The sequence below is a fragment of the Ostrea edulis genome, chromosome 8 (assembly GCF_947568905.1).
Source record: "Ostrea edulis chromosome 8, xbOstEdul1.1, whole genome shotgun sequence".
NCBI lineage: Eukaryota > Metazoa > Mollusca > Bivalvia > Ostreida > Ostreidae > Ostrea > Ostrea edulis.
Genome location: NC_079171.1, coordinates 15454700 through 15480357, shown reverse-complemented (window position 1 = coordinate 15480357; position 25658 = coordinate 15454700). Strand labels below are relative to the sequence as shown.

Genomic DNA, 25658 nt, shown 5'->3' with positions numbered 1-25658 from the left:
AGATATAATTCAATTTATTTAATGTGATGTTCCTGTCATTCACGTTTTCTGTGAAAGTCACTGTCCGCACACCAAGTGTCATGAATCGCTAAAAGATGTGAATCAAAAGAGATGCGAGTCAAAGAAACATCATCTTAATGAATACAATTAACGAGTCTAATTAAAGTTGTATCATGACTGTGGTGTTTTTCCTTTTATAAAACGTGTACAATAACTGGAGATACACCAGTGGGCGGAACCATCATTTGCATATTATTTAAAGCTATGCTGTGTAAATAAATTATTAAACACCACCTGGCAGTGACAGTTTTAACACAAGGTGAAGTTCAAATCAGAATTCACGACATCTAGGTCCGCAGCCGTGTCGATATCCATTAAAAATATCATATCCCGGTTTAAACTCACGAAATGTGTGATCATCACATGCTTATGCGAATATCCTCCTGATCCTCATTAAATAAAAACTGTACACCAAAATCGTGTAAATCGCCAATGTTTATAGTTGGGGTGCTCTGATCAGACACACTCTGCATTTCCACTTTCACCAACTATCGGACGATAAGTGCGCGATGAGCATGTATGGCGGGAAGAGGAAAATACCCAAGCGATCACCAGGCAAAAACTTTACTTTTCATTGGGATAATTAAAAAACCATGCTATAACCACTGGTCACAGGACAAATATTATATTTCTAATTGGTCATGATACAAGTAAGTTATTGAATATTTCGGTGTATCTTGATTTGTTTTGGACTAAGGGCGGAGACTGGTGAATTCATTCATTCATCATTTATTCACTCAAACCACAATGGAAATGATACATGAGGTACAAAACAGAAATTTCATGTATCAATACAAGTAACGTCAGAGGAATGTATATAGGTATGCAACTAAACAAATTGAAATAAATACATGTATGTACAAAAATTTGGCCAAAAGTTAGTAGTGTTAAGAGAACAGACTAATTCGTATATCTTTAAAATAAACGTGCACTGGTTTTTAAGGTTTTTAACATTCGTTGACATGATTTCATAAAATTTCATTACATTTGGTCTTGAACAATATTTTCTGTGTAGGTATTCTTTTCTTATACTGGATAAAGCACTGCACTCTAATACAAAATGGTATTCATCTGCAATTTTTGTTTCATTACATAAACACATAATCTTTCGTTATATTGTATACTAACCCATCGGTCAGTCTCTACTGGGAGGCGATGGTTCGTGGTACGAAATTTCAAAAAGATGATACTGAGTTTCTTAGGTAGATTTTCAAGATAAGTTTCCAGACCAAAACTTGTTTTAAAAATTCTGTACATTGTACCCTTGGAAGAGCAAAAAAAAACACCACTTGACCAAGTCTAGACAAATTGATCCATAAGACTTTGTTTTACAGCATTTGTTATCCAATTTTTATTCACTGTACCTTGTTCATACCTTAAAACATTGTTTTGACGTCAGTTCTTTGTCTTAGCAGTACTTTATTTTTCATACTGTACTGAACATAGTCCAGTATTATTAAGAGCAGGCCAATATTATGAGAAATACTGGACTGACAGTAAAAACTAGGAATAAAGGCCACTCTTCGTTGTGGGAGAAAATATTATTTATCAAATACAATATTCAAGGCGTGAAATATTCCAGTAAATTATACGAAATGAGTGTTTCGTGTATAATCCGATTTTACTGTATATGAAATCGTTTAGGCACCACAGTTATAAATCCATGTCACAATCATTCATTTAAACACATGCACATTAAAGTAGCAAATTCACTGTTACATTCTGGCAGTGATGTTTATTTCTTTTCCCGATCCAAAGGAAACACTTTCATTGCGCTTCACTTTCTTCGGCTCCGGCGGGGACACTTTGGACGGTTTCTAAATCAAATCACTTTACACTCTGTATTTGTTCCTCGGAGGTGCGTTTGTAGTTGCGAATCACAGATGACCTGTGACCAGTTTTTTCCCGCTTTAAGTTGCTCGTCAACACCCGCAGCATATAGGCGTGTGGCGACAGTAACCCGAAGAGAGTGATTTGAAGAAAAAAAACAAAAAAAAAACACATCAAATCCAGCCTCTCTACACCTTTTGGCCACAATCTGTTGCAGTTGATGTACCATACATTCCCCTTAGGGGCGATTTTTGGTCTGAGATATAATGCATTGCATTTTCCACTGCTGGGGCTACAAATGATTAAAAAGACATTTGTATACATCAAAAATGAAACAAACAAAATAAACAGTTAATATATTTAGGAGAATTTGTAGAAATAATGAATAATCTTACCGCAAACTCATGTACTTTTCAATCATTTGAATTCCCTACTACAAAAATTTCAGTCCCCGGGGTAGGGGTCTTCGATGATTCCGAACCCGATGTTTATTCACTAAGTGTTATGCATTATGCATAAACATTGGAAGGGCGGATCTCCGTAACTAAAGAGAGTAACATCACCATTTCTTCACAGTGGTGGGAGAGGACAACTAATACCCTACTACAAACATTTCAGTCCCCGGGGTAGGGGTCTTCGAGGATTCCGAACCCGATGTTTATTCACTAAGTGTTATGCATTATGCATAAACATTGGAGGGGCGGATCTCCGTAACTAAAGAGAGTAACATCACCATTTCTTCCCAGTGGTGGGAAAGGACCACTAATACCCTACCACAAAAATTTCAGTCCCCGGGGTAGGGGTCTTCGATAATTCCGAACCCGATGTTTATTCACTAATTATAATGCGTTATGGATAAAAATTGGAGGGGCGGATCTCCGTAACTAGAGAGATTAACATCACCATTTCTTCACAGTGGTGGGAGAAGACCAGTAATACCCTACCACAAAAATTTCAGTCCCCAGGGTAGGGGTCTTCGGTACTTCCGAACCCGATTTGTATTCACTAAGTCTGATGCGTTATTTAAAAATGTCTGAGGAGCGGATCTCCGTAACTAGAGAGAGTAACATCACCATTTCTTCACAGTGGTGGGAGAGGACCACTAATACCCTACTACAAAAATGTCAGTCCCCGGGGTAGGGGTCTTCGACAATTCCGAACCCGATGTTTATTCACTAGGTGTAATGCGTTATGCATAAAACTTGGAGGGGCCGATCTCCGTAACTAAAGAGAGTAACATCACCATTTCTTCACAGTGGTGGAAGAGGACCACTAATACCCTACTACAAAAATTTCAGTCCCCGGGGTAGGGGGTCTTCGATGATTCCGAACCCGATGTTTATTCACTAAGTGTTCTGCGTTATGCATAAAAATTGGAGGAGCGGATCTCCGTAACTAGAGAGAGTAACATCACCATTTCTTCACAGTGGTGGGAGAGGACCACTAATACCCTACTACAAACATTTCAGTCCCCGGGGTAGGGGTCTTCGAGGATTCCGAACCCGATGTTTATTCACTAAGTGTTATGCATTATGCATAAACATTGGAGGGGCGGATCTCCGTAACTAGAGAGAGTAACATCGCCATTTCTTTACAGTGGTGGGAAAGGACCACTAATACCCTACTACAAACATTTCAGTCCCCGGGGTAGGGGTCTTCGACAATTCCGAACCCGATATTTATTCACTAGGTGTAATGCATTATGCATAAAACTTGGAGGGGCAAATCTCCGTAACTAGAGAGAGTAACATCACCATTTCTTCACAGTGGTGGAAGAGGACCACTGATACCCTACCACAAAAATTTCAGTCCCCGGGGTAGGGGTCTTCGATAATTCCGAACCCGATGTTAATTCACTAATTGTAATGCGTTATGCATAAAAATTGGAGGGGCGGATCTCCGTAACTAGAGAGAATAGCATCACCATTTCTTCACAGTGGTGGAAGAGGACCACTGATACCCTACCACAAAAATTTCAGTCCCCGGGGTAGGGGTCTTCGATAATTCCGAACCCGATGTTAATTCAGTAATTGTAATGCGTTATGCATAAAAATTGGAGGGGCGGATCTCCGTAACTAGAGAGAATAGCATCAGCATTTCTTCACAGTGGTGGGAGAGGACCACTGATACCCTACCACAAAAATTTCAGTCCCTGGGGTAGGGTCTTCGGTACTTCCGAACCCGATGTTTATTCACTAAGTCTAATGCGTTATTTAAAAATGTCTGAGGAGCGGATCTCCATAACTAAAGAGAGTAACATCACCATTTCTTCACAGTGGTGAGAGAAGACCACTAACACCCTACCAAAAATATTTCAGTCCCCTGGGTAGGGGTCTTCGATGATTCCGAACCCGATGTTTATTCACTAAGTGTAATGCGTTATGCATAAAAATTGGAGGGGCGGATCTCCGTAACTAAAGAGAGTAACATCACCATTTCTTCACAGTGGTGGGAGAGAACCACTAATACCCTACTACAAAAATTTTAGTCCCCAGGGTAGGGGTCTTCGATAATTCCAAACCCGATGTTTATTCCCTAATTGTAATGCGTTATGCATAAAAATTGGAGGAGCGGATCTCCGTAACTAAAGAGAGTAACATCACCATTTCTTCACAGTGGTGGGAGAGGATCACTAATACCCTACCATAAAAATTTCAGTCCCCGGAGTAGGGGTCTTCGATGATTCTGAACCCGATGTTTATTCACTAAGTGTAATGCGTTATGCATAAAACTTGGAGGAGCGGATCTCCGTAACTAGAGAGATTACCATCAACATTTCTTCACAGTGTTTGGGGTTTGTAACTGGCACCCCATCCTTTTAATTCCAGTGTGGTGTTGTTTTATGCATATAGAAATTTGAATTGTGAACTGCGTTCTAGAATGCAGTTCGCTATTGAATTGCGAATAGTGAACTGCGAACTGCGATCCAAAATCTAATTGCCTAGAATTAGATTCCTGAAAAACAATTAATATGTGATTGATACTGACAGGGATAATCAGTTTTCGTGAAGTTACCTTTGCCGTTTTACGGATAAAGCGTATATATATGCACTTATATATGGTCATCTTCCGACATTGGTATATGGTAATCTACCCTTATATTGAATGTGTGGTTCAATAGGGGCTGTAAGTCTCGTTTAACATCACTTCCGGTAATACGCTTCCGGTGACAAACAAATGAAAATGGCGTTATCGATACAATTCTGGACAAACTACACAGCTGAAAAACCGAAGTTGATGAGAAAGTCGGAGAATGCCGTCTTGAGCAATCATGTGCTCAAGTTTCTGTATGACCCTGAAACCAAAATGGTGCATTCGGTGGTACAAGCATCCATGAAAAATAGGTCGTACAAAGTCACGGTAAGTAGCCCTAGATAACATAAACTGTAAAAATGTTGTGCATTCATTACAGTTACCATAAGCTACTTTTCCATATGAATTATTGACAATACTTAGGGCTTTGCTAGTCAGTAATGAACACTTCTAGTATGCCGATTTCCATTATTGGGCTTCAATATGGTACTAAACATGCAAGTCCCCTATGTTGTCCCTAACGTTCTAAGTTGGGAGGGACCGACATACTATTATTAGAAACTGTATAATTAATGATAATGATATAGGAGAGGGCCTACATAGGCTCTGCCTGTTGTCCAATCCTGTTGAGTTTCTCAATAAAATATGTTTAAAATTAAATAATTAATGATGAAAATTTCTATAAAATTCACTGTCATCTGAAAAACTTGCTGGTGATCAATGCACCAACCTGTCCATAGATATTTTCTAATTATATCAATGCACATTGTGATGTCAGAGTCTATACATTTTATATGAAATTTAATGAGTTCATCATTATATTTGTGTATTCAGAGTTGCACTTGTTTATAAATTATGGCATATTGTATCTAGGCAATTCTTGGAGATTCCTATGAAGTTACTAGCACATCATGTGAATGCCCCTTGGGAAACTATGCATGCCATCATGTTGCTTCTGCATTGCTATATGGGTAAGACCATTATCATTATGATTTATATAAATGAGTAATATCTACTTGAAATAAGAATACCCCATAACAGTACAAGGAAAACAAGTTCAAAATTGTTTCTGAATCAATATTATGATTGGGGGATTTAAGAAACTTACATGTAGATACTGTATTACTACCAGTGTAATGATAAGTACTTATAAATGATATATATATAGAATTTATATAATTTACAGGTACAAATGTCTCAGCAAGACCGACATTAAATGTGGATGGCTGAAGAACCCAAAGACTTCGATAAAAACAGAAACCAAAACAATGGAAGAATTATTTCCTCCTACACGCCCAGATTACTCGTAGGTTTCACTTTTTATAAATATTTCAATGTGTAATTTTTATGTACTAAGATAGAGATACGTATAACTAGAATTAATAAATAAACATGTTAGTATTTGATTATGCATGAATGTTGGTAGAGCTTCTTAATATTCTCTTCAAAATTTTAAGTGCTTTAAGCCGACCTTTTGATGATAGTGACCGGGATTTTCTGCACAAAAATTTATCAAACCTTGGAAGGTTTATTGGTAAACTATACGAATGATGTTCAGTTTTGTTGTTGTTGATAAAATTTATATTTTATTTTGATTGTTACATTTCAGTGTTTTTATGCACAAGCATTACTACTTTATTCAGGCAGTTTCCCCTAACAAAAATTGCTAAAAATTAAGAAGAAAAAAATGGTGTCAAATTTCTCCAAGGGAAATTAATGATTGAAGCTTTATTTCCACTTTATATGACAATGGCTTTTTCATAAGGAAATATTGTGCAGTAACAGGATGTTTTTGTCATTCAATGAAGAGTTTTTAGAACTGTGTAAAATGCCAATACCCCCCCCCCCCCAATCAAAAGGGAAAAAGGTAGCGTTTGAAATATTGGTTTGAAAAACACTGCATTTAGAATTTCATGTTATTTATTATTCATTATTGCATTGCTGTCTTACTTGATCATTAAAAATGGGGTGCATATATTGTTTTTGTTGTTCCTTTATTTTTTTGGTCCAATACATTATTAAGTTTTATAATACATGTTAACTTGGGTATTTTGTTTCATAATCATTTCTTTTTAAATACGTTTCAGATTCACATGACATAGATTTATAAGTCTTCTGAATGATATATGCTGAATCATTTCTGTTTATACGGTATATCCTGTCATTCTTCACTGCAAGGGCCAGACTACAAAATACATGAACAATATTCTATTCACAAACTGAAGACATGCAAAAATTTATATAGCAACACATATTCTTAATATGTAATAGAATCTTATGGAAACTTGTTGCATGCATATAAATATTTTACAGTGTTTGGGAGAAGCATTTTTGTTTTAAAATAAACTACTTTGAAAAATTTTCAGCTTTGAAATGGATTCTTGAACCAGAACCCTGTGAACCAGGCCCTCCTGTTCCTGTCATTGAGGACTTATTAACATCCCCAGAGTTTGTTCACTCTGATGCCCCTATGGTATGGTTGCGATGTACTTTGATTTTATCAGAGGATGCCATCAAAAGCGCAGTATTAGCAACGAAAGGGCAAAGAAACAATCCAATGTGGTCTGTTGTCAGGAAATACCGAATCACAGCCTCCAACTTTGGTGCAGTTCTTAGTTCTAAGCGCAGAAGGTAATAAGGTGATTTGAAAAATAGGTTTTAAAAATTTCGCTTGGTATTTCTGTAAAATTGATCAATATTGATCTGCTTTACAATGTGCATGGAAATTTCTTTGGTCTCTAAGAAATTGATAAATTTTCTTTTTCAGAATTACATTGTCATTGAAGAAACGACTTATGTCTGCATACAACCTGGAGTCCATCAGAGCTGTTGATTGGAGTATAACTCATGAGGATGATGCTTTGAAGAAGTATGAGAAAGACTTTGGTGCAGTTGTAGAGCAATCAGATAAATAAACTGAAAATGTTATACAAATATTAGGAGGTTTTGTGCCTGTGAAAATTCCCCAATTTCCATTGGAATGTTTTCACTTTGAAAATTTTATCTTACCAATTTATTGGGATGGTGTTTTTTTTTATTTTATGAAATAGTTATTATAAAAAAAATCCAGGTCAGCAGTTTTAATTTAGCATTAAGAACTGATGTTACCCTATATTCCAATAATTTTGTAACAGTACTAAGATTCTAAATACGCAAATCTCTCTTTCTGAAAGGAATTTGGCTGTATGAATCTGGAGTGCTGGGGGCTTCACCAGATGGTTTAATTGTACGACCACCACCACCAACATGCAGTGTGCATTATCAGACTCCAGAAGCTAAGGATGCCATCCCTGATATTGTAGAGGTGAAGTGTCCATTCTCGGCATCATCAATAATGGTAGCCGAAGCAACACAACATCTGAAGAATTTCTTCTTAGGTACATATATATTCACTATCCCTGTGCTATGATTCATGCAGGTTACAATAATATTTATATGGGTTTTGTAGGGGGGAAATTGCGGAATTCATTTGGGTCACAATGCACCTTTCCATGTCAAAATATGTGAGCTCATAGATAACAATACATATCAAGATCTTGATGATCGCAATATTTACATCTACATACTGTATATCTGCATTTTATTGGACGGGCACTGTTGACATTCATCAAAGACACATGTACGTTATATATGAAATTTAATAATTGTTTATTTTATTATAGATGTTAAAGGAGATTCTTTGTGCTCGAAAACCAGTCACCCATACTACCACCAAATTCAAGGGCAGCTGCACATGTGTAACAAAACATGCTGTGACTTGATTGTGTGGACAACAGTGGACTGTGTTGTGATCAGAATTGTTAGAGACTCTGAATGGACTGTAAATGTTGCAAATCTAGTAGATTTCTACTTTAACCCTTTCTCTACCGGCACATTTTAAAGGTTTTTAAAGACTAAATGACAATATTTTTACATCGAATAAAATCTGCATGTATCACGATTTGGGATAGGCATATGACATATAATTTTGTTAGGAATTGGACAGGGAATAATTTCTTATAAAGTTTGTCAAGGTATCCCATGACCTCAAAGAGATCTACGGGGTCAAAGGTCATATAAGTGCACATTTTTTGCAATTTTTTTCTCTGAAATATATATATTACGACCCCTCTCACTGGATTAGAGTCAAAAATAGGAAATTCTAAATGTATGAGCTGATGTGCCTTTGAAAATACTACAAAAGCATCACAATCAAATAAATCAATTTTATTGACAAACAAATATTTTTGGTTGCTAAGTAACAACACTCAGAGTATAATTTTGACTATAATTTGCCTTTCTACATACATTCGACACAATTTAAACATAATTGCATTGAATGATGATTAGTAAATGTCACATTATTTTAAAAATGTAATCTTTAAATAAATTTTAATCATTTTAAAAGGGTTTTTACAAAAAATATGATGAAAAGAATTAAGGTCAAAGGTCATAAAATGGAAACTTTGTACTTTATATACATTGTACATATCCATCATTTTTTAATAATATGACGGTTTGCCATTATGTTCCACTAAATAGAATAAATATTGCAATATTAAAACAAAGATCTTTATTGTTAATCTAAAATAATTTAATTTTTTGCATTCAAATATATTTGGTTGCTAAGCAACAGCACCTTATCAAAAAGTACTACCCGTTTTTCCTCTGCAAGTTCAACGTATACGAATGTTCAAGTACTTACTTTCAATCACTAGATTTAAATGTACTTGCATCATATTTAACAAAAATGTTCTTATATTCAACCTTTTAAAACTTATTTCTAGACATCATTCTTGATACACTGTACTAGGTTGTTCCGATAGTGGCATGCATTGACCATATCTGTCTATCGACTGGAACTTCACAGCAGACATGTATAAGATAATGCACAAAAATCTGGGGGGGAAAAAAGAATTTCTTAATACTTAGCCCTAAATACGAATGTATTGTCAGAGCTTTTGAATGCTCAATTGGCTCTGTAAAGGTTTTCAATAGTCAAGGCCCTCTGAAAATTACTAGTATACATTTAATTACTTATGAAATTTTATCAGAGATAATTGTAGTACACATCTAATAAATGTGTTAGACGCACAGCAAGATTAATTTTGGTAAAGATAATCTTTTTATTATGCATTTTATTATTCGTTTTAAACTGGAAATCACTGTCACAATATCGGTACTTTAAAACTAGTAATACCTGTACAATTCCTCTTCAGTGAGAGGATGCGAATTTCCTTGGGAAGCATAATGACAATCCTTCCCTCGAGATATGACCATCTCAACATAATGGGTGGTGGCAATACAGATGGAGAAAACCAAATTTTCTGTCAAAAACAGCTTTATAAAATCTGTAGTTCTCTGAATAATCGGGTCCCATATCTGAAAGGAAATCGCAAATAAAATCAGTATTGGCCACCTTACGTTATTTGTCGGCATTTAGAAAACTTGTCATACCTTGTAATTAGAAACAGAATAATGATTTTCCGTGGGGTTTTTTTTTTGTTGTCTCTTTTTGCATGTATGTGATACCTAGTAATGCAGTAAAAAACGCATTTCAGTGTATCATGACGCCATGATTCCATTTGTAAATGTATTATCTGGATTTATTTATTATTATTTATTGTTAACCAAATGTATACAGATTTAACCCTATATTCAAAATCAAAGTCATACCAACTGAATGTCAGGTTGACACTCTGAATGAAATGCCACAGTTCTTGGATCAGGTGTCTCTGTGTCCTTCACATCAGCATCCTTCCATCGCATGTCTGGATTTGCCAGCAGACTGTCACTAGCGGACGATACCTGGGAACTTCCCACTAAATATTGGGATGTCAATACCCTTTTTAAAGATGAAAAGAAATTACAATTAAGAATTGTTGGTTCATGTTTTAAAGCAAAATATAAGTTTCATGGTAGCAAGGGACAGTTTCGCACTTAAGTACAGCTCAAATTTATTTAAAGATAGAGATATCCTGTATTTGAAGTGACATTTGGTAGGGGATTGCGTACGTACATGTGTTAGAAATGAATGGAATATTTTATTATACATTGCGAGTGTAGCAGAGTGCGTAATGAAAAAAAAGAAGATATGCATGATGTAGGTGTCAACATTATGCCTATCATATACATGGGGGGATACTGAAGAAATTCAGGTTAAAACCTACAGGGTCCAGCGAAAATACTGCAACTCTGAGGGAAAGTATGCGACCCCAGAAGATACAAAAGTAGAATTGAATTGGTTCTTCATGGTACACAGTGTCTAAATCCCCTTGTATGGTACTCTTATGGGGGTGTGGATTTAGTCGAAATTAGAGAAAATCTAGGCAAGATGATAGCTCATAGCATACCAGTACCAGCATGTATGGAATACATGTAATTTATGGTCATAAACTACTCAGTGTATATAAAATATATGCATTTGGATAAAAGAGAAATCTATATATGATTTTTTATTAGCCTGTCATAATCAGACTTTGATTGATGTTACTTACATGTAAACACCCCCCCCCCCTCCATTTTGGCCCAAACACACATTTCGTTTATATTTCTGTTACAATATGAAGAAAATAATTCAAATTATGATAATAAATTTTAGCATTACAATGACGTAATATGTGTTTTCCTAGCAGATTGTATTTTCTTTTCATAGAAAGATAATTTTTGATAAACATGGAAAAATCCTGGAAAATAGCCCTCTAACCAGCGGCCATGAATGCCCAGTCTGATTAAAACCACCCCTATCCCCCTATCCACCCCTTCTTACACTCGAGCGTCAGGTGAGGAGAGAATTTTGGAAAAAGGGGGGTGTTAATCAGACGGATTAATGCCGGACCAGGACAGATTAAATGATGTCAGCTTATAATAAACAATTAGATGTTATTCACTTGGTTTAGATATCATAAAATATTAATATTTTCTTTCATGAAACGACAAATTATGGCATCAAATCGCGTTGATTAACCATAATTTTTTCATAACATAACAAAACTGCAATTTTTTTTCTCTAGTCGGCCTATGTGGCTACATCAACTTACATGTACATGTTTATACTGAATGCATGATCGTTTGGGTCATCCTGCAACAGGAGATCCATGGCATCTTCTGACATCAGGTCGTTTAAAGATGTAAAATACAAGCCTTCGCTGTGACAGTGAAGCTGTGTTTTCGTTGAAACCGAAACACGTGTGTTCCCCGTGCACACTTTCAGAAAACCCCGCGGGGCCCGCGATCCCGATCACGGAAAATAAAAGTATAGGCCTAGAGGCTATATGCGAACTTCTTTTTAGTTTTATTTGTTTGGCAGGGGAAAATTTTTTACTATTCCGAACAAATATAACGTTTATATCTGAATTTGAAGTATTTTATCTGTCTATCTTTTTTTTTTAATTTACTCTGCCGATGTAACATTCTAAATAGGTGTTTTATGAAGTTACATGTAGGTTGTGTAACTGTTATATACCAATATTGGTTTTATGCTTTTTTTTAAAAAAGCAGAGAATACCTGGCTGATTATTTCATACTTATCTGTATATTGTTTTAGTGTATCAAAATCTACTGAATTTACTAAAAGAGGACAATACAAATTTTATAGTTTTCGTGCGACGCGCGTCGATCGCTTTTATAGCGACGACGTTTTGTCGCTAATTTTAAAGAAAACCGCGCAGCATGTCCCAATTTCATTTTATCGTAATATAAAAACTACCGAGAATTATAACACGAATAAGGGCCCATCAAAAAGGAAATTTCCTCTACTTTTACAGGCTGTATTTACTTTTCCCTATTTCCATATATAAATATAGGTAAAACGCCGATAAGTTTAAACATTGAGAAATAAAATCGTAAGAAAACGTACATGTGCAAAAAATTGCTATTTTCTTATAACTTTGTCAGGCATTAAAAATAATTCTTATATCTTCTGAAAGCAGGGAATATATGCTTTTCAAAAATATAAAAAATATTGAATTCATAAGGAAAATAAAAAATATCATATCGAGGGGGAAAATGACCTTGCGAAAAAACGTTGCGTCATATTTAGACGAAGCCATCCTTCACTTTAAATGCTTTTTTTAATCTAATGGCTTTACTTACTTTATTGATTTTTACATAGTAAAAAAATAGAGAAAATTTCCAAAAATATGATATATAGATCATATATCTTATGACCGTAGTTTCAAAGATTTAGAGGCACTCCTTTTGCGTTGCCCTGTTTTTACGCGCCACCGGTCAAATTGACCGGTACGGTAGAGAAGGGGTTAATGTTTTCATTCCAGCATTGATGGAAAACTGAGTATGAATTAAATTGTGGTAGATACATGAGAAAGTCATATAATGTCAGTAATCTCAATTCATTGAAATTTTTGGGTGTTCCTAAGACTTAAGGAGGTATGCTACATCAGAGAAATTTGATATGTATGAAAAGTGGGGGATATGTACAACAATATTTTGAAATTGAAATTTCAGATTTACTTTATTTAGTCAAAAAAGGCAAAGGAAATAAATAAATAGATATTTATATTATCATCCATGTTTTAAAAGGAAGTCAGCCATTATGACGATGAAGAGTACTCCTTAAAGAGCCACCATATCTAAGTATCAAACTTTCCTTAATAGTGATGGATAATTAACCTGACCGATTTTGCTGAAATTTGTCATATAGTGATTATTTGATAGCCTCACATAAAATTTGGCATCAAAATCTGTAATTAAGGTACCATTGCTATTGGAAAAAGAATACCTTGAAAATTACTCCCAAGATGCTTTAAAGTGCTCCATTTTGTCTGTATTTGATTAAAGAAAACAAATGAACATTTTCTGGTGTACAAATACCTTCATTGCATGCTTAAAGATTAGGTTCAGAGTATTAATACATACACAAATAAAACACCAATAAAATCAATATTGGACTGTAAATTGTTTCTGAAGTTGAAAAATCAATGTTCTGACATTTTGACTATATTTGGAAAAAATCAATTTAAAGAAAACAAGCATCAACAGATATGAATGAAAAGTTATGTATTATTTATATTTAATCCATTCCTCTATGTACAATATAATTATATCATTGAAAATTTCTTAAAACACATCAACAATGTTCATAATCCCATTACAGTAATAAACCCCAGATAGTAAAATCAAACAATACAAACTTTCATTCAAGCTATTTCTTTCAAAAGTGGAGCTTACAAATTTACAAGACAGGAACAAAGTTGAAATATTTTTGTTGATAAGGGTCTGTAAGTAGCCGGAATGTGACGGAGAATTTCATAATTTTTAATTCTCTCGTTGGCTCTTTCTACATGAATGCGGGCTCTTGCGATCTTGTAACACAATGCTGGTTCTTGCTTTGTAAACTGACCTCTCATTGACAAAAAAGCTGGTATGTTTAAACAAACACCTTGAGGCAACTGATCATGGATAGTAAAACCTTTGTCGGCCAAAATTAAGTCTCCTGCCTTAAACTTCTGTAGGACTTTACTGTGAGATACAATGGCTACATCGGAGATGGAACCTGGATACAGTCTGGAACAGAGTGTAATAGCACCATTTGGTGCTACGCAAGTTACCGCTTTAACAGTATGACGACTTTTGTAGCTACTGTACACCATGGCCTGACTATCCATATGTGTCGGGATGTCTTGGGTGGTTTCAATTGCATCCATGGAGGCTCTGGCAGAGGAGAAATCCTCAAAAGATTTCGGCATGGACCCTAAATTTTTAAAAACAAGATAAGTAAAACTGATGGATGCTCCCTGAAATGCATCTAACCAATGATATAAAACTTCTAATATTGTTGAAATAGTGTTTTCTTTTCACGTATAACTTAGGTATATATTTTGAGTGACCTTGACTTATCAAAAATGACCTTGGCTCAAAGTCTTTGTTGGGAATTTTAGGACTGCAAAGTCAGAGTAGACTAAATATGATAAGTTTCAAAACAAACCTTTGCACTTGAGTTGACTTGGAAAACATTTGTTGACTATGCCAACAAACAGCATCTCATGTAGAGTATGGACAAGTGTATGAAAAATGTTCGAAATTGTAGGTCGGCTGACACAAAATCTATGGGCCAAGTCAATGTCACGAAGATTGAGTTTCAACTTCATGAGGACAATGAGTAGTTGGTCATCAATTTCCATCGTAGGTGTCCAATCATTATAGTAATGAAGATCGAATCGTTTTAATAGTCGCACCAGGACATCAAATATGTCAAACTGTAGGGATGTGTATAAAAGCATCTGAAAATGAATGGTGTGTTGATAAGAATCGATCAAAGAACGTCAATTTTTTTTACCAGGACGAAATATTTTTGTCTCCATTTATCCACCAACTAAGTTACATATATATAAAAATGAGATACTGAGAAAATGGTGTTGAATGGCAAAACATGCTATCATTTTTATATTATATCAGGCCACTATTAAAAAATTGTTTGTTGGGCGTTAGCCGCCCGACCCTCTCAAAAGGTCGCCGACCAAAAAAAAATTATTGGTCCAACAGCGATGTTTTGTTGGGGGTTTTTTTTGGGTTATTGTCCGGTGCGGAACAGAACAGAGTTCAAGTCGGATTTTAGCCGTCCGAGTCAGTAAAGCGCTTGACAGTCACCTTGCTTCGCTTCAAGTGCTTCCTTGATGGTTTGTTTCAAAATGTCCGACCTGAAGAGGACAAAATCGTATGCAACTTTATGCGTAAATATAGAGTTTAAAAACTCAAAGGAACGAAGCAAAGCCAATAGACTGCTTGAGTTTGACACGGATTCAACTGCGGCTGACGAACGTAGACACAACATAGAGCACATGTCGAAGTACATATCTGTTAAATTTATTTTCTCAAACCAAGCCATTATAACAGATTCTATGCTAGTTGGAACCCCCAGTTTACACGATGCTTGCAGTGCCTGGTTAATAGTTCATGCAGAAATGCATCTAACATTTATTTCAAAGCTTTTCATAGAATTTGAAAAAAGATACAAAATCGATATTGTTTTCAATGTTTTAGACTGCTACTTTACATTTTATACCCCAGAAAAACTTTGAAATAAAATCCACTCATCATGCTTTTATGTTACTGAGCAGTACTTATATATTTCATTTAGAAATTTCAAATCTACATAAAACAGTTGTCACACTAGTTCCATGTGTCATACATGTTCAATGGAATATATAACACTGCATGCCTACTAGCATAAAGCAGAGGATGACTAAGAACTAAAGGGTGCATACACAGAATAATACAAAAGTGCAAAGCAAAACTAATTCTTATTCATAAAGTGGTGCAAAGTGGTGTACTGATGAATAGTGATGTTATATACAAAAGCAGATATATAAATATGATAGAGCTGAATATGATAAGGCTGGCACATATGTACATTTAAAAGCATATTTAATCAATGACAAAGAACTTAGCTGATGAAGAGATATAATATAGCAAACAAAATATACAGATATATGTAGACGATGTACAAAAAATTCCAGCAGCACTGACGTATATGGGAGAACAATATTTAATGCACGAAAAAAATTAATCCTGACCCAAAAAAAAGCCTACCTACCCATCATCAAATGGGTAGGGTAGGCAAATGCCCAACAAACAATTTTTTAATAGTGGCCTCAGTAAACTTCAAGAAATATTTCCAATGATAAAGAAAATATTTCCACTATAATACTTTAGATTCCATCCTGGAACCAAACTCTTACCCCCTATCTTCTAGAGAAGAGTATTTTTGAAAATTGGTCAATTTTTGGCAGATTTTATCCCACCCTTAAAGGTCAACTGAAACGAAAAATTACTTTATTTATATTAAGTATTTATTTGCTTCATTTATATCATATAAAATGATTGTGCGGATTTGTTCGGTTAATTTTGGTCAAATATACGCGATACGTACCGATAAAGATATCGCACTTGTGTCAGAGCGGAAAATGTTGTGGGAGTTGCGTCCCTTGACACGAACCCGCCATATTGAAACTATAGACGCTGATCAGCAGGCGACAGAAACATCGAATAAACAACGCGTAAATATGGTGTTGTGTGCGGCCCCAAACTGCAATGTTCAATATGGACAGGGGTTAGCAATGTTCAATTTCCCTACAGACACAAAGAATTGTGAAGTTTGGGTAAGAAAATTAAAAACAGTGGATTATTGGCCGTCGAAACACTCCAAGCTGTGCGAACGTCATTTTACAGAGGACTGTTTCGTAATTGAGCCGTCTAAGGCACGGTCTTTGGGTTACTCAAGACTACAACTAAAGAAAGAGGCAATTCCAACTGTCTTTAATTACACGCCGTTACATGTACCTAAAGGCCAAAAACGGAAAACAGATTCAGACCCTCCCCTTCCAAAACAAAAAAGCAGAACCTCCAGAGCTGTGGAGAAAAGAGGAACCACGAAGGTATATTTCAATATAGATCATATTAAACATATTGGCTATTTTATTGACATTAATCCAGTAATACTCGGTTCATTTTATTTGTTTTTTACACACAACCTTACCACCACGTAATTCTTTTAAAAGGACTAAAGCTTACTTTTATTACCCCCCCCCCTCCCCCTTGCCAGTCACACGAATTATTCTTCACCGAAACTTACTTTTATCAATTTGTTTGTAGGAGTTAGAAATTGATGAGAATGTACAAGTCATTCTTCCTCCACCTCCCCAATTCCAAGACAACCAAGAGTGTGCATCTACTGATGAGCCTGCCATTCACAATGACATTGGGACAGACACATATGAAATGGCTACACAAACCACATATGGATTGATTGTAAGATTTGTTGAGCTATATATGACATGAATTATAATATCTTATTTGTTTTAAACAGATTACATGTAATTTGGTGTAAATCTAAATGGATACCTTGATTGAAACATAAAAACACACATCCATATATGCTAAAAAAAAAATATACATGTGTCATGTGTGTATTAGAAATTGATTTGATAGTTATAAATAGTTTATGAAAATCAGAATGACACATTCTTTAAATAACAATTATTTACCTCTAATGATTTCTCCATGTCTACATGATTTTTCAGGCAGTTCAAATATATATATATATATATATATATATCACATTATTAGTTATCTAAAACTTAGAAACTATGTCTGGTTCATTTTGTGTTTTTTTTAATTCAGAAACGCAGGCATGTCTCATTACAGACAGATATAAGAGTCGCTGTAACATCTACAGGTACCCAAACAGAATTTGAGACAGACTGTTTACCTGTCAATCTGAACGAAAGCATGGACTCAATTTCCAGCCTCGAGTCAACAGAGTCAGAGTGGATCCCACAAGAGGAGGTGGATATGACAGAAAATGACGAAAACAATAATCCCCACGACATAACCGTACCACCACAAAATCACCAAAGCAGAAAATTTGTTGTTTTTGAAGAGTGCCTTGATCAGCTTTTGAACCAATGTGTTGCATGTGGTCAAAAATGTGTAACTAACAAGACTGTTGTTGGGAGTATGCTGTCTGTGTCAAGAATATGTGTTTGTGGTGAAAGTTTTACATGGGAATCTCAACCTCTCATTGGATCAATGCCTGTTGGAAACCTTGTCCTGTCTGCTGCAATTCTGATAAGTGGGAACAGTGTAGTTCAAAATTTGATGATGTTTAATCATGCGAACATAGCATGCTTTTCAGAAAGGACATTTCATAATGTTCAACAAAGTTACTTGGTGCCAGCCGTAGAGCGGATATGGAAAGCTCATCAGGATGCCCTTTTTGATAACATACGACGAGACAACACTCCTGTTATTGTTGGTGGAGATGCTAGATGTTGTTCACCGGGGCATACAGCCAAGTATGGATCATACAGTTTGATGGATCTTGAACGGCAACATATCCTTGATGTAAAATTGGTTCAGGTTGGTTTACATACAATAGCTATCGAGCACATACACCTAATAGATTCTAATTCATTTTCTTTAACAACCAAAGGCTTACAATATATATAATATCAAATCAGTCATTTATATACCTGTTTTGGATATTTTACAATCTTATGAAGCCTCTACCTTAAACTCCTCCCTTAAAAGCTCTCAAACGCATTTTCAAAAATTCCCCTTAAATATGAAATGGATACATTGTAAAGCCATGGCCTCTATTAATATGATAGTGAATTATACATTTATTATTTTTTTAATGTAAAAATTTAATCAGTACTAATGTTTTTAATACAGAGTAATGAAGTAAAAAGTTCCTACTGGATGGAATTGGAGGGCCTAAAGAGATGTTTGAACAAAGTGGAGGAGGATGGCATTGTCATTACAGACTTAGTTACTGACAGGCATTCACAGGTCAAGGCTTTCATGAAGAAAGAGAGAAGTGATGTAAACAACTGGTTTGATGTGTGGCATGTAGCCAAAGGTATCTACATATATATACATAAACATGCAATTATGGTTAAAAGATGTAAAGCATGAAAAATAATGTGTATAAAAAAAAAATTAAAAACATATGAAGTAAACAATATTAATAAGGCTAGAAATATGTAATATTAGTACATGTATCTTAATAAAATGTATCTATTTAAGGAGTATTCAAGAAATTAGAAGCCAGTGGCAAGAAGAAGAAATGCAAGAAAGTGGCTGACTGGGCTAGATCTGTTTCCAATCATCTATACTGGTGTGCGGCTAGTAGCAATGGAAATGGGGAGTTGGTATTGGAGAAATGGTTGTCTGTACTGAACCATGTTGCCAACATTCATGACGGTCATGGAAAGCTGTTTCCTTCCTGTTTACATGGTGAACTTGAAGACAGAGACTGGATTAAGCAAGGTTAATTATCTTAATTTAATGGTTTTATTACTTTATCAGCTGTCTTGTAAACAGTAAAAAATAAAAATGACCCTTGAAAAAAAAACTTAATATTTTTGAATGAAATTTATTTTATAGGTAGTTTGGCTTTCATGGAAATGGAGAAAGTTGTTAAAGGCAGACTTTTGGTGAAGGATATTAAGCAGATATCTCCAGCTGAACAAACTTCAGCACTTGAGGCCTACCACAAGATAGTGTGTCACTTTGCACCCAAGTCCCTCCACTTCTTTTATGCACCAATGAAGGCCAGGTATGTACATGTATTATGTTTGTTTTACATGTATTGTAATATTGTGTTTCGTAATTCACATTAGCAGAACTAATACATGTATACAGTCAAATATGCATGTAGATACTTATAGAAAGAACTGGAGCTCAGATTTAGTATTATATACATTTCCTAGGTTGTACATAGCAGCTTTGCACTTCAATGAGAACTCTTGTCGTGATCAGGCCAAAAACAGACATGGAGAACCCATATTTGCTGTGTCCTACCCAAAAGGAAGACATGGAAGTGGTGTTCCTAAGGAAGTGAAAGTGAAACACACATATAGTGAGTAAACATGTGACTGGATTATTTATAATACTAGTATATGACATGCACATGTATTGAATTGTTGTACATGTGACTGGATTATTTATAATACTAGTAAATGACATGTACATGTATTGAATTGTTGTACATGTGACTGGATTATTTATAATACTAGTATATGACATGCACATGTATTGAATTGTTGTACATGTGACTGGATTATTTATAATACTAGTATATGACATGCACATGTATTGAATTGTTGTGATTTGTTATTATTTTGAATTATCAAATGCATAAATGATTGCGTATTTCAGATTATGCCATTGAATTGATGCAGGAAGCGATCAATGTGAAACTAGAATTTGGTTCCTACAGAAACTCCAGGAAGTTTATAGTGGATGTGATTGGTAATTCTCCTGCTCCGATTGCGAACTCCTACAAACATGTGTCAAAGTCTGATCTTCTTACCAGCCATGTCAGCCGCTTCAATAAGAACTGATGTTTTATTGTTTTTGAAATACAGTGTACATGCATGCGTCCATACAGTCTATTTTTGATGTCCATGGTTTTTTTTTTTAAAATATACATGTTTGTAACTTTTAATTTTGTTGTCACTAGCCACTCAAGTGACCTATTGCATTTGGTTTGTGTTTGTCATTGTGCATCAACAATTGAACAATTTTAACTTTTCTTGATAACTACCATTCCAATACTTTTCAAATTCTGAATGAAGTATATTTTGGATTTGTGGGACAAGACAAAAACTGCCAAAAATTAACTAATTTTAAAAATTCCTTTTCTCTACAACCTCACATTTGTAACATGTATAAGAATAACTGGAGGCATAGCAGAAAAGCCTCTACCAAAATTTTAAATTTCATTATTCCCTGGGTAGATAAATATGAAAATTAGAAAAATTACTATAGATTTCAAAGCTCTTGGGCCTAGTGATACTTTTAATTAAAACTCAGGTGACTTATGAGGCCTGTGGGCCTTTTGTGTTTAACCCAAATTAAATTAATGATGATTGATATACATATATGCACAATATAAAAACTGAACATCAAACCATGTTGTTGATATGTATTTTTATCAATTATGAAAAATGCATGAAAAATTTATCACATAATAATATAAATCAAGAAGGGTATTTAAATCCACAGAACTGTTGTGATGGAAAACAATTTCTAATCTTAGTCACAACACAGGATGGAAGAACTTTCCGGTTGTTTTTCCCAAGCCGTTGCCAGATCCAACGAACGAATCTTCTGTACCCTAGATGTCTGTAAACTCTGTTCTAAAAAATAACTAAAAATTTAGATTTTTCAAATATAATTTTGAAATTTTATCTTAAAAAAGAATGCTTTAAATATGAATGATTTTTCAAGAACTAACTTCTGAAACATTTGCTTAAACATAATATGACATAAAGGTCATAAGATAAAAGTAAACCTGACACAAGATTCAAACCTGGTACATGTACTTTTTTTAACTAGTTAGCTCTTGCTCACTTAGTCTCATGTACATGTTTATACAGTAAAATATGTAAAGGACAAGATCAAAAGAATTCAAATTATTAGGAGAGAGGGAGGGAGATGGCTCCCACAAGCTTATGTCATCCAACATCTGTTACTCTGGTCGAAAAGACAAGTGACCCCCCCCCCCTCCTAATGGTCATCAATATGAATTTTGATCAGTCATAACAAGACATACCTGTGAATCAATTCCCCCTCTTCCAAAGGACCATTATCTTGAATGTATTCGTAATAGGACGTTTCCAAAACCCATCTGTTGAGACAGTTTGCCACAAAACCCTCGTGATCCGTGATGCAGGACAGGCCCATTTCTTCAAGCCTCGGTACAATCGTACTAAATGCATGGCAACATTTAGACTCCCTTCTTGTGGGCATTGCGATGCAATTACCACACGAGCACCTGTTAGAAACATAGCAAAATAGTTTTACAAATGAAAGCACTACTGAGCATTGAATACTCGTTTCGTTACTATTTTAAAACAGTTTAATAGAGTACGTGTGTAAATTAACTAACCATTGCATATCAGATGGTGAAGGGCATTCGTCCGATTGATCCTCGCTGATTTCTGACTCACTATCGTTTTCCGGTAGTGGGGATGAGTCGCGCAGTACAACTGGTTCGTACTGGTAGGGCTGTACATTAACTCTAAGTGATATATCTATCTCAGGAATACTATCGTCCGAATCGCTTTCATATTGTGCCGCCATATTGAAATTTCAGGTTCGCCTAAAGGGCAGATAACTCATACAATAAAATTTACCGGGTTGAAATTAACGATGTCGTATCTACCTGGATGATCGAAATAAAAATTATTTTTATGAAAAAACATTTAAGGAATGGTAATTTCTAACTAAATTTATAAGAAAAACGAACTTCGAAAATCGTTTCAGTTGACCTTTAAGGCCCCAGGAGTGCAGGATTCCTGAAATTTAGAATTTATGCCCCCCTTGTCCCAGTGATGCTTCATACCAAATTGGAATGGTAGTTATCAATGTTAAAAATGTTCCAACTTTTAACGCACACCGACAGACAACAAATTGCAATATAAAAAGTTCTTATTTACCTTCTCTTCATTGTCCTTTATGTCATTAATAAACATGGGCTTTGGCTTGTTGGATTCTACTTTGAGGGCACCAAGTTCCCTTTCCAGACCCCTTATCTCCTCTGAAAGCCGCTGCATTTCCTGAGCACAACTTAATCGGCAAGACACCGAGTAGCTGTGCTCAGTCATCATCTAGAAAAATATAGTGCAAATTGAATCATAAGCAAGATGTTTAGTTTGTAATGAAATATTGAAAAATGAAGGAAACTTTTGTCTTATTTTTCTTATGACATCATTAATATGCTTTAGAACTGTTACCTTTGCTGGGTCTTCACATTCAGTCAAATCTGATACCTGCAGATGGCTCGACTCTGACTCCTCACTTGTTAGTTTTTTCCTTTTTCTGAAACAAAATAAATTGAACTTTCATACATTTGTCAACTCTTGAGGCAATGAAAAATTGTTTTTTTAAAAATCAGAATTACATAATTACCTTTTCATAATTTCAGGGTCAGAGAAATCCATGGTTTTTCCTTCATTCCATGCAAAATATGCAGGATCCCCGTCTTTACTTCCGTCTTTAAAATGACAGGAACAAATCCTGTCGTTCTGCCCTCCTGGTTGGCGATCAGCTCGTCTAACAATAAATTTTCAAAATTCATTCAAAGCAGATGTATTGTACTAGAAACTTCTACAGTAGTGTATAGGTTCCTGATTCTAAGTGTAATTTCATATAATCATGTCATTTTGCAAGCGGGACTTTGAAACTAATGAGGTCAATATACATCAGCATCATGATGATCCTTTCAGGAAGAAATTTGGGGTCTTCATCAGCTAATATAACCTAATAATGGATCAATACACCCCCATTGACATTTTATGTAGGAAGAGAGAGGGGGGCACACACCCTTTGCTACACTATATTATGCAAATAAGAGATTTAGTGAGTGATCGCCTCCTTATTTATATCAAAATCATTGTCATTAAACAAAGTAGTTCATTGATAAAGATGAATTTATGTTGAAAATGAGGAAACAAAGTAGTTGATTCTATGTAGTCTCAACCAACAGCAACCTTGATAGTTATAATAATCTGTGTCTCATTACCATGAGACCGGATCCATGCAACAAGTGTACAAATTAATGTTCACAAGAATATTCAAAATTTTATCCATAGTCATTAAAATTCACTTGAATGCCCAAGTCATGAGCAATGCATTAATATAGCAATTTCAAAATGCTAGCACACATGCATAGTTCATAATGAATCGAAAAAATCTAACTCTTGTGGAATCTTGATTGATGGGAAACTATGCACATATTTTAAATTTAAGGAGCACTTTGGTTTTGAAAATTAATTATCTTTACATAGAATTAAAAATTTTGTATACGAAGATCTATTTATAAATTATAGATCTATATCTCATTCTGCTCATAAATTAATGATTGAAGTTGGTACATATTCTGGTATGACTACTAAGGAATAAACGAATCTGTAACAACTGCAACTCTGGTTCATTAGGAGACAAGATTAAATTTTTTGTTAAAAGTAAAAAGTTTGTTGATAAACATGATGAAAAAAAAAATCTCTTTGTGATGTTATAGAAAAAGCAGTACATAATTTTGCTGTACACTTAATGTAGGTACATATGGGCCAATTAAGAAACAATGACTCTGTTTTTAGATACTTTTTTAACAAGGGTTACATACTCTATATTTTCGTACAAAATTACATAAATAGTACAGTACAAATCCCAAGGAAAATGAAAGTAAGAATTGCATGAGGTGCCTCTATATATCCCAGGGTACAGGCAATTCAGCCTGTATCCATTTAATATAAAATTGTTACCATCTGTACCCTGTGTAACCACTATAACCTGACCTATATCTCCCTTACTTAATTCTTTACTTCTAAAGACAATTTAGCCTGTATCCATTTCCTCCAAGTCTCCGACAACATATAATATTCAGTCATGGCTGTGGGTTACAGATACTTCTTACTTTCATTTTCCATACGATTTGTAAATGTACCGTCTGTAATTTTTCTACTAAAGAAATATAAAACATGTAACCTTGGGTACAAAAGTTATCACCTAAAACATGTAAAAATGAAGTCCTCATTTCATGTATCTATAAATAATAAACAAAAAGTCATATACATATTGTGTTCTGAAGAGCATAGAGATCTACAAATATATTATAAATATCTATAACTTAATAATAGTGAGACTGTATTTAACTAAATGTTATGTAATCAATACTTTTTGCTTATATCACAGGGGCTCGTCACGAAATTTTTGTAAATATAGAAATAGAGAGGGTCAATTTCGTGACGAGCCCCTGTACTTATATACAGGTGTACGTGTTGTCATGCTGCCCCTTGAGGATCCTTGGTTGGAAGATAAATGTGTTCTATGTTGTATAGTACATGTATATAACATTATTCTTGTTATGTCTCTGTTGGAACATTGAAACGACCCGAATATTAGTCGAAAACTGGTGACTCCGAGGTAATTCGGGATAGTCTGCTTACCACATGTAGGCTATGTAAATTAAGATTAGGGCAAACACGGACCCAAAAACTTTATATTTCTTACCTGCATAACTTTCCCCATAATGTCCGCTTTCTGTCGTCTGTAGGAAAGCCATAGAATTTGCACGCATTGGCCCCACTGCGGTGGTTACATCCGTATGCAAAGCATATAACCATTTTGTTTGTCACCGGAAGTATTCAAATCTCGCGCGCTCTCGTTGACGAGCTTACAGCCCCTATAAAGGTAACATGAGAAGTTTTTGTAAAATGTGTTTTACA

At 35.0% G+C, this 25658-nt stretch overlaps 6 protein-coding genes across 7 annotated transcripts in view; 3 read left to right on the top strand and 3 right to left on the bottom strand.

Moving 5' to 3' along the window:
* The first annotated feature begins 5073 nt into the window (after window positions 1–5073).
* On the top strand, window positions 5074–9177 carry LOC125662308 (uncharacterized). The gene is made up of 6 exons (XM_056147461.1): window positions 5074–5250; window positions 5797–5894; window positions 7237–7554; window positions 7691–7828; window positions 8095–8300; window positions 8586–9177. The coding sequence occupies exons 1-6, from the start codon at window positions 5074–5076 to the stop codon at window positions 8801–8803; spliced, it is 1155 nt and encodes a 384-aa protein (XP_056003436.1). The 3' UTR covers window positions 8804–9177.
* Window positions 6113–25658, top strand: part of LOC125666110 (uncharacterized) — a 54850-nt gene continuing 35304 nt past the window's right edge. The window contains exon 1 of the mRNA XM_056147010.1: window positions 6113–6229. The gene's annotated coding sequence lies outside the window, so the exon portion shown is untranslated. The remainder of the gene's footprint in view (window positions 6230–25658) is intronic.
* LOC125662303 (uncharacterized) lies at window positions 9297–12058 on the bottom strand. Its single transcript, XM_056147011.1, has 4 exons — window positions 11943–12058; window positions 10579–10747; window positions 10103–10284; window positions 9297–9801 (listed from the first exon to the last, which is right to left on the bottom strand). Exons 1-4 carry the CDS (start codon window positions 12014–12016, stop codon window positions 9693–9695), a joined length of 534 nt encoding a protein of 177 aa, XP_056002986.1. The 5' UTR covers window positions 12017–12058; the 3' UTR covers window positions 9297–9692.
* LOC125662882 (uncharacterized) lies at window positions 14088–25556 on the bottom strand. Its single transcript, XM_048895230.2, has 6 exons — window positions 25444–25556; window positions 23341–23484; window positions 23166–23250; window positions 22869–23039; window positions 14849–15143; window positions 14088–14614 (listed from the first exon to the last, which is right to left on the bottom strand). The coding sequence occupies exons 1-6, from the start codon at window positions 25554–25556 to the stop codon at window positions 14088–14090; spliced, it is 1335 nt and encodes a 444-aa protein (XP_048751187.2).
* On the top strand, window positions 16674–21337 carry LOC125673548 (uncharacterized). Its single transcript, XM_056147009.1, has 7 exons — window positions 16674–17670; window positions 18043–18780; window positions 19096–19282; window positions 19450–19692; window positions 19810–19981; window positions 20136–20284; window positions 20584–21337. Exons 1-7 carry the CDS (start codon window positions 17641–17643, stop codon window positions 20766–20768), a joined length of 1704 nt encoding a protein of 567 aa, XP_056002984.1. The 5' UTR covers window positions 16674–17640; the 3' UTR covers window positions 20769–21337.
* On the bottom strand, window positions 21393–22700 carry LOC125664131 (P2X purinoceptor 7-like). 2 transcript variants are annotated; one of them, XM_048896690.2, is made up of 3 exons: window positions 22319–22700; window positions 21983–22204; window positions 21393–21561 (listed from the first exon to the last, which is right to left on the bottom strand). In XM_048896690.2, exons 1-3 carry the CDS (start codon window positions 22510–22512, stop codon window positions 21408–21410), a joined length of 570 nt encoding a protein of 189 aa, XP_048752647.2. In that variant the 5' UTR covers window positions 22513–22700; the 3' UTR covers window positions 21393–21407. The 2 variants fall into 2 exon arrangements, with proteins under 2 accessions (XP_048752647.2, XP_048752648.1); XM_048896691.2 differs by having other exon boundaries at window positions 21415–21566.

Coding starts and splice junctions, on each gene's coding strand:
- LOC125664131 (XM_048896690.2), bottom strand. CDS start 22,512: ATGGCGGCACAATATGAAAGCGATTCGGACGATAGTATTCCTGAGATA. Junction 22,205..22,318: donor TCACCATCTGATATGCAATG/GTTAGTTAATTT, acceptor TGTTTCTAACAG/GTGCTCGTGTGGTAATTGCA. Junction 21,562..21,982: donor GAGGGGGAATTGATTCACAG/GTATGTCTTGTT, acceptor TTTTTAGAACAG/AGTTTACAGACATCTAGGGT.
- LOC125662303 (XM_056147011.1), bottom strand. CDS start 12,016: ATGTCAGAAGATGCCATGGATCTCCTGTTGCAGGATGACCCAAACGAT. Junction 10,285..10,578: donor GTCAACCTGACATTCAGTTG/GTATGACTTTGA, acceptor ATTTCCTTTCAG/ATATGGGACCCGATTATTCA. Junction 9,802..10,102: donor ACTGAAGAGGAATTGTACAG/GTATTACTAGTT, acceptor TTTCCCCCCCAG/ATTTTTGTGCATTATCTTAT.
- LOC125662882 (XM_048895230.2), bottom strand. CDS start 25,556: ATGGTTATATGCTTTGCATACGGATGTAACCACCGCAGTGGGGCCAAT. Junction 23,251..23,340: donor GACCCTGAAATTATGAAAAG/GTAATTATGTAA, acceptor ATTTTGTTTCAG/AAAAAGGAAAAAACTAACAA. Junction 15,144..22,868: donor TAAAGGACAATGAAGAGAAG/GTAAATAAGAAC, acceptor ATTCATTTTCAG/ATGCTTTTATACACATCCCT.
- LOC125662308 (XM_056147461.1), top strand. CDS start 5,074: ATGGCGTTATCGATACAATTCTGGACAAACTACACAGCTGAAAAACCG. Junction 5,251..5,796: donor ATAGGTCGTACAAAGTCACG/GTAAGTAGCCCT, acceptor TATTGTATCTAG/GCAATTCTTGGAGATTCCTA. Junction 7,555..7,690: donor CTTAGTTCTAAGCGCAGAAG/GTAATAAGGTGA, acceptor TTTCTTTTTCAG/AATTACATTGTCATTGAAGA.
- LOC125673548 (XM_056147009.1), top strand. CDS start 17,641: ATGGCTACACAAACCACATATGGATTGATT. Junction 19,693..19,809: donor CAGAGACTGGATTAAGCAAG/GTTAATTATCTT, acceptor TTTATTTTATAG/GTAGTTTGGCTTTCATGGAA. Junction 20,285..20,583: donor GAAAGTGAAACACACATATA/GTGAGTAAACAT, acceptor TGCGTATTTCAG/ATTATGCCATTGAATTGATG.